This window comes from Electrophorus electricus, chromosome 1, assembly GCF_041902795.1.
Source record: "Electrophorus electricus isolate QZ-2024a chromosome 1, ASM4190279v1, whole genome shotgun sequence".
Classification (NCBI taxonomy): Eukaryota; Metazoa; Chordata; class Actinopteri; order Gymnotiformes; family Gymnotidae; genus Electrophorus; species Electrophorus electricus.
In genome coordinates, this window is record NC_137497.1 from 6,103,065 (window position 1) to 6,111,220 (window position 8,156).

Below are 8,156 nucleotides of genomic sequence, written 5' to 3' on the forward strand. Positions count from 1 at the left end.
ACTTGCTTCATTCTGCTCTGACACTATTCCCCAACTCTGTTTTTTTTTTCAACAATACAATGCTCCATGTCACATAGCCAAGTCAATCAAAGTGTGGATGTGGGACCACCAGATTAAGAGCCTATCATGACCAGCCCAATCTCCAGACCTGAATTCCATTGAAAACCTCTGGAATGTGATCAAGAGAAAGACGGACGGTCACAAGCCATCAAACAAAGCCGAGCTCCTGGAATTTCTGTGCCAGGAGTGGTGTAAAGTTACCCAACAGCAATGTGAAAAACTGGTGGAAAGCATGCCAAGATGCATGAAAGCTGTGATTAAAAATCAGGGTTATTCCAACAAATATTGATTTCTTGACTCATCCTAAATTGAAATATTAGTACTGTGTTGTTTATAAGTTAATATGAGCTTGTTTTCTTTGCATTATTTGTGGTCTGAAGTTTCTGTAACTGTTTTATTTTGACCATTAGTCATTTTCATTTAAAAAATGCTCCAAAATAAAATCTTTTTATGTGGAATTTGGAAGAAATGTTGCCAGTAGTTTATAGAATAAAACAAAACTGCTCAACCTGGTCAAACACATACTAAGAAACTAAGAATTTTGTTGTGTGTGTGTGTGTGTATATATATATATATATATATATATATATGAATGATTACTGGTGTGTAATTTGCAATGTGTTGGGCTGAAGGACGTGTACTACACTACAATTTTGATTCTGTGTTTGTGTACATACATATAATGCCAACTTTTTTCAGAGACACTTGCCCTTTCATGATTGGAGCTTCTTCTATGTAAATTAAACATGTGGCACCGCAGTGTCCATATAATCAGGTGGTCAAGGGGTCGGAGAAGGATGTCAAGAATCATTCTGACAAACAGGAGGTGCACAGTCAAGCAAATCGCAGCCGACTCCAAAGCTGACTCTCCAAAAACATCTGGACGCACGATGTCCTTTAGCAGAAGGACACTTTCAGCAGGACAATGCGCATTGCCATAATGCTCATAGTCCTAGATGGCTTCCATGAACATAACAGTGAGATCTTCTTGATTCCTTGGCCTTCACAGTCCCCAGATCTTAATCCTACAGAGCATCTCTGGGACGAGGTAGAACAGGCTGCTCATAGCATGTCAGTATCTCCATCTAATTTGCAGCAACTGTCAAAAATGATCCTGTCTGCATGGGCCAAGATTCCTGCAGAATCATGCCACGATGAATTGCTGTGGTTTGGAAGGCCAAAGGAGGTCCAACAGATAGGTGTCTCCATGTATGTGTGTGTATATATATATATATATATATATACACACACACACACACACACACACACACACACACACACACACACAATGAAATACAACTTGGGAACAAAAATAGTAACATCAAATAAATCAAAGTTGGAAAGTCTGGTCCTGGAGGCCATCCAATCATACTGTGAATAATTTACAAATGCAACAGAAGCATCTGGCCATCTGTTTTTAAGAACCCTGAACGTTGTGTGTTTATTTGAGGAGATGCAAGGATTAAAAGTCTTTCTTTTCTATTTTCTGCGCATAAAGCTACTATGCTCACCTACTCGAATCACGAATTTGCACCTCTCCACGCCAAAGAGCATCTTTCGGTCCACGATCTTCAGCAGCTGCGCCTCTGACGTTCTGAACTTTTCCTTAGAGAAGATTGCGGGGATGGCTCCATCCGTACACTCTGCTGTCATGGCTGTGGGTTAAGGTGATGAGCCCGCCCCTCTAGATTGACGTTCTTTCCGTTTTAATGAGAAGATCATCTCACCCACTGGCTGGGGATGGGTGTTGGATTGGAAAGAGGGCTCTCCAGACTGTGTTAATGCCGTGCGATGGCAAGTAGCGCGTGGAGAAACTGGCTCCAGAGAACAAAGGGAAGCAAGCGACGACATTATGACTGAACACGAGCGTTTGAGAGTTAAGGGCTTTGCTCAGGGGCTCAGCAGTGGCAGACTGGAAGATTTCGGGCTTGACCTGGCAACCTTCTGATTACTAGTCAAGTACCTTAACCACTGAGCTACCAACGCCCAGCAGATAAGACGCATGTGTGTCTTCCTTACATAGTCAGTAACGGGGGTAAAACTAGACCAAATTTATTTGCAAATGTCAGGCTGAAATAATTTATTTCATATATCAAAATTCATAAAATAAAAGGGGTACAAAATCTGGCAATAAATAGGCCTACTGGCAAAAGAAAGACATTCATGAAAATATATTCACGTAAAATCAAAGTGCAGGTAATGCATAATGTAATAATTTAGCAGCAAATTATTTAAAACAGGTTAAACGCATTCAGTGGTACATGATCTATGTTGATTTTCCCTGATATTTGTGCAGACGTGTAAACTAGCGTAAAACTAGGAAAGTATACAATGTCACGAAATATTCGATTAATCGATACAGTATGTTGGCGACGTATTAAACTGACTTGAAGGAAAAGAAAAGTTCATTCTAATGTCTGATCGTACAGATTATACGGTAGGCGACCCAGTAACTACTCCGTGAAGGGCTCCAAGCGGCGCTGTGTCCGTGCGCATCTCTGTGCCCACCGCGCCGTCTCCTCGGTTTACCGATCCCCGTCACCGTCGCCGCACGGGTTTGTAGACGCACACTGCTCCGGTTAGTATCGCCAACAGGAGAACAGATAGCACGCCAACGAACAGCGCTGTCGGGGGAGGAAACACAACGAGAATCGTTCATCGGTCTTTGTTATCATTTCTCGTTGCAGGCACAGCTATTGCTGCGATGCCTCGGCAGGCCTGCGGTCATTCAAAACGTTGCGTGGCGTCTTACCTAAATTTTGGGTTTGGAGCACCGCATACGGCCTTTGGTTTGCATTGGCTTCGCCGTGACCAAACATAGCCCAAAGTGCTACGAAGCAGGATACAGAGCAAACCGTGCGCGCATACATGGCTACGGAGCCGGTCCGGTCTGCGCGGTGGTCGTGAACCTGCGTCGGACGGAGAACGGCGACCTACCGAGTTGGGGACTGTCCCCGGTCCTAGCGCCGCCGTATTTCTTTAAGGTCTAGTCTGTAGAGGACAAGATGCCTGATGTTTTACTGTTTTAAAGTGTGGTACTGATATGATATTCTGACGTTCCTGCACTTATCGTTGTCCACACAGTCCGCATATTCATAGGGGTGAGAACAGTCTTTAGATGCGGAGGGTACCAGGGTGCAGTTCCCTTCTTTCTTTGATAGATGATTTTCTTACGTCTGATGTTAACAGACCCAAGTGAGTTTCACAGAGTTTCAGTATCTGAACAAATCTCGTTTGTTCTTCACCTTGCGTGGAACCCAGTCCTCCGCTGTGCTAATTAGCAGACATTGAGGTTGCATCCCTTTTGTGTGTCCCCTCAGTCTCTGAATCTGAGACACACCAGCGGCGCCAGGCCCCTCCCACAGAAAGCCTTTGATCCATTCTGTTGTGCTCGCGCACGAGTGGCCCGGTGGGGAACAGCACCGTCCCTTTCATATTCTCTGACCCCCATACCTGAGGCTCGTGCAAGCGGCCTTTCCCGGCGCACCGACTCGCCGGTCGTAGCCTTTAATAAAACATCTCATTTAGTCGCGTGACACAATGCCGTCCTCTGATCCGCGTGCGTTCTGCAGCGGCCCGTTGCAAATCAACATACTAATTAAAGGACGGCGCTGAAATGGCGAACATAGACGCGGAGCAGCGCGCACTACGGACTAAAAGTCTGTGTGCTTATTTCGACGTTGTCTAAAAACATTTAATGGCATATATATGTATATGCGATGTATACATATCAATTATTCGTCTTTATTGTTACATAAGATATTTAGGATACAAGCAAGACTCTCACAAATACAAGACTGTACCATTTTACACAGACCGTATTTCATCAGAATATAACATTCATAGCCATCAGAATTCATATTTACTAACATCCACACCCCCCTTTTTTTGTCTGAAAACCTAACGTCGTGACACTATAGGATTCAGGGTCAAGTTTGGTCAGGGAATCAAGAACTGAAAAAGTCTTCGTGAAATGTGGGTTCTTCAACAGACACAGTACTAATACAGCTATCCAAGTTTTGACATAGAATGGCTATGGTACACAGACAGAGATAAGGCAGAACACACCAGAAATTCTCAACAACAGACTTTTTCAAACTGTGACGGAGACAGTGTATGGTCAATGTTAGCTGAGTTTCTCACTAGGAGGCATTCTCATTTGTATGATTCTCACTGACTTTGCATTCTTGGTGTCACTTTGAATGCTTGTATATCTTGCTTGGGAAAACAACGGTTAAACTCTTAATATTAAACAAAAAATATGAAACAAATCACTTATCAGTTGCACAGACTGATGGCCCAATTTTATGGATTATATTTTACATGATAAGATTTAACTACCTCACTAGTTTACTATTCCACGTATTGCATAAGAGCAAAAATATGACTCTTAGCATTGATTTAGTTACAATGGTTGCCAGAGAACTGATTTCTCTTTCCAAATCAAGCGAGACTCAAGTCAAAAGAGCAATAAGTAGCATTTGCCATCACACAATGAAAAATTAATACAATTTAACTAATATTAAGTTCATACAAGTTCTGAACTCTTTCAGTGTGAATCTCAGTGTGTGTTTTGGAACATAAATAATCTGCTCTTCTATAATTCCTCTATTTGGATTATTGTATCTTCTTCAGTGCACTTGTAAATTGCTTGGCACGAGCGCAAATGCTTACCGATGGTGTAATGTAAAGTAGTTCAGAAAGACTTTATGTCATTGTTTGGTACCACCTAGACCTGTCCACTCACTGAGCCAGTAGCATGACAAGTACTGCAACTGCTAGGTAACAGAAAAGATGCTACTTATTGTTTCTTTTATCCAAGGAGGCTGTGTATCCCCTATCATGCGTCGATTCCGGTTGGTTCCGCTGTGATTTCGGGCCGGCCTAAGGTATGGGAGTCAAACCCAGCGAGTCTGTGTGACTGTCTGGTAGGGTTCTCTCGGGCCGCAGGCAAACAGCCAGACGCTGAAATCGGAAACGGCACAACGCAATAACGTGGTGTTTGATTAATACACCTAATTATTGTTCTTATATGTCTTTCAAATTCACATTGATCTAGATTGATAAACATATGTAATATAGTCAGTAAGTTCAGTTTTCAGGACCAAAAGTGATTTTCACAAAAAAGCTGACAATCAGGGCTAAGCTCAGTTCTATCAGTTCAGGTTGATTACTGCAAATAGCCAATCAAAGTAAACTAATCATTCACTTCATATTTTCATGAAATAAGTTAAATGGCTTGTGATGTACTCTTTAGTCCTACACACCTACCCCCTGTCCTGCAGTGTGATGCATTCTTTAGCTCTACGCCGCTGATCCCTGTGCTGCTGTAAGCTGTGTACTTTCACACTCACCTGCTTCAGAGTGCCGGGGGTCCATACCAGCTTGTACACCATGTACACAGGGATCCACATGAAGGAGGAGGCACCGACGATGTAGCCCACCGTGATGCTCCAGTGGGGAAACTCGTAGTCGAAGAGCGTCAGTGGGGTGGGATTCAGCAGGGAACTGATGATGATGTACTGCACACACCAACACCAGGGGGGACAGAAACGAGACAGAAGTGAGACAGAAGTGAGACAGGAGTGATTTACAGCTCATTTAAAGCGAGCTCTTAAGCACAAACAAGGTTGAAAGTTTGACTCTGATGTTGGGAAACATTGTCTAAATGTTGTCAGCAAAAGCTAGAATAAACGTTTGAGTTTGAACTTGTCAAAAGATGGATTTAGCTGCACTGTAGGTTTTACGCGGTCGTGTGATTAATTTATTCAGAGGTTAGTTGCTTCAGTTATTCAAATAGGTTTTCAAGTGGATTTTGTGTACAATAAAAAAAAAACAGGGACTACACATATGGACTATTCAGTACTATAGAATCTACAGATATGGACTATTTAGTACTATAGAATCTGTAGATATTGACTATTCAGTACTATAAAATGTTCATATTTCTAAGGAAATGGTTGTGTTGCCCCTGTTTCCTCTAAATGACCAAAGTGGCAGAACAGTGAGAGATGCATTTAGCTCTGCCCAGAGCCGACGGGAGACTCGGCTGTTTGTCAAGAAGAGCACAGGGGAGGAAGAGGATGGAGAGATGATGGGGGGAAATGTCAGCTCTGGCTCGTTCAGGGGCAGGGCTTCTGGGATTAGCCGTGCAAGCGCGCCAGGAGGGGAGCAGAATATTAAGTTAGCGAGGTGAATGGAATTGACATTTGTGGCGCAGTATTTTCAAAGGCAGGCCGGGGTAAAGAATGTGATTAAACTGTGGTGGGCGGGTGGGAGTGGAGAGGAAATTGTGGACGCCTGCATTTCTGAATGAGAAATGAGTTTCATGGGTTTATTCATCTTTTCTTTAGCCACAAGACTTCCGCGCCTTGAAACGTCTTGCTGCTCGGATACCTCCGTTTACTCTGACACCTAAATGTCAATGGAATACGATTGTTTTAGAAATTACTTTTCCCACTGACGGAAAACTTTTGATGGCACTGTAGTAGCAAGGCATTAAAAAAAAAACCCAAGTGCGCTCGCGATGACACGACTCGCGTCCAGAGAGCGGCAGTTGTCTGCGGTTTCACTCACAGCTAGGAAGGCTGGGCTAATAGCCACCCAGCACACCTTCCAGAAGATTCCAGGGGTGTAGCCCAGCATGGCTTTGATGTCACTGCTGAATCTGTTGATGCCTGTGAGAGGACCAGTGTCATTAGAGCTGACATGCAAGAACTGACACCTCAGCGCTTGAATTGCGCCGGTCACTTCTGGGTTTCTCACTGTCTCACTGTAATCATATGCTTGACAATACAAAAGCCATAAAGTTCCCTCAGTCTCTTGGTATGCGAGGTGTTGAATGGCTTTTGCATTTGTAAAAGGAATTTTAAAATGAATATGCTATGCCAGATTCAACAAATATCAAACAGTGAAATGAACTCACGATGACCAGTGAAGTCACGATGACTTTTGCCCAGAGTGGGAAGTAATCGTAGTTAGTGGTAGAGTACTTCACTTTACCCTGCGCAGTACAGGTGCTCCGGCCTTACCGTAGAACCAGGAGACGGCGGTGGCCTCCAGAAAGACCACAGCGATTATGGAGGAGCCAACTCCGAATTCCTCCAGCAGCTTTACCACATACGCCCCTCCCTGTAACCGGAAACGCTGGAGGGTTTAGTCGCGGAGCTGACGATCTTGCATGCTCCTTCACAAGGTTAAAAAGCATTACAGAGCAGCAAATACCAGGCGCTGGGCGAGGGAGCAACTCACTTTAGTAAGGGTGCTGAGAGATCCCAAAAAGCACACGACCACCAGTCCCAACACAAACATCTCTCGTCTGTGAGACAGGAAATCTGGGTACTCGTCCATTACTGCGGTGATTATGGCCTCCAGGCCGCCAAACTGGCACCGTAGACACGACACAGAGTGGCACCAGAGATTTTCATTACACATGCTGAATGAATGGGGTTGCCAGCTATTACCGCCATTTTCACACTTAAGTCAAACACAGTGTGTGTGTGTGTGTGTGTGTGTGCAGGTTTGTGCGTGCATACCGTGCTGTCCAATCCCAATGTAATCATCATTACAAAGAAGATAATAGCAAAGAATGTGGAGCCCATCATGTTTGCAATGGCTTCTGGGTAGGTGATGAAGAGAAGGCTCGGCCCTGCGATCGGTACAAATGTCCAATGTTAACGGTAAGTATCGTATGGCTTGTTTTGTTACTTATGCTGCAAAATGTTTGAGCAGAGCCAGGCTTTTTGCCATGGGAGACTTGTTGCCAGAAAAGGTAAAGTAAAAGCAGTAGCCCCTTTAGGGCCCATGGCAGTTCTTCTAGCCTCTGGCCTGCCAGGCAGTGCCACCTTTAGGGCCCATGGCAGTACTTCTAATATGGGTGTGCTTGCCTTTGTTTTTGGCCACATCCTCCACACTGACGTGTCTCTGTTCAGCCATGTAGCCCAGCACAGTGAAGATTACGAACCCTGACATGAAGCTGGTCAGGCAGTTCACCAGGCTGGTCACAATGGCATCTCTGCAGTGCAAAGAGGAAGACATGGGAGAGAGAGAGAGAGAGAGAGAGAGAGAGAGAGAGAGAGAGAGAGAGAGAGAAGGGT

General features: G+C 44.2%; 1 protein-coding gene and 1 long non-coding RNA gene across 2 annotated transcripts in view; both read right to left on the reverse strand.

The window, feature by feature from the left end:
• Nucleotides 1-2,125: 2,125 nt before the first annotated feature.
• On the reverse strand, nucleotides 2,126-2,985 carry LOC113588130 (uncharacterized). The gene is made up of 2 exons (XR_003411824.3): nucleotides 2,813-2,985; nucleotides 2,126-2,684 (listed from the first exon to the last, which is right to left on the reverse strand). It is a non-coding gene; the product is annotated as an uncharacterized LOC113588130 (long non-coding RNA).
• Nucleotides 2,986-4,944: 1,959 nt separating this feature from the next.
• Nucleotides 4,945-8,156, reverse strand: part of slc6a4b (solute carrier family 6 member 4b) — a 9,432-nt gene continuing 6,220 nt past the window's right edge. The window contains exons 7-13 of the mRNA XM_027027179.3: nucleotides 7,947-8,074; nucleotides 7,596-7,708; nucleotides 7,312-7,443; nucleotides 7,092-7,191; nucleotides 6,637-6,737; nucleotides 5,415-5,582; nucleotides 4,945-5,025 (exon numbers count right to left, since the gene is read on the reverse strand). Coding sequence (XP_026882980.2) covers nucleotides 4,945-5,025; nucleotides 5,415-5,582; nucleotides 6,637-6,737; nucleotides 7,092-7,191; nucleotides 7,312-7,443; nucleotides 7,596-7,708; nucleotides 7,947-8,074 — 823 coding nt within the window. The remainder of the gene's footprint in view (nucleotides 5,026-5,414; nucleotides 5,583-6,636; nucleotides 6,738-7,091; nucleotides 7,192-7,311; nucleotides 7,444-7,595; nucleotides 7,709-7,946; nucleotides 8,075-8,156) is intronic.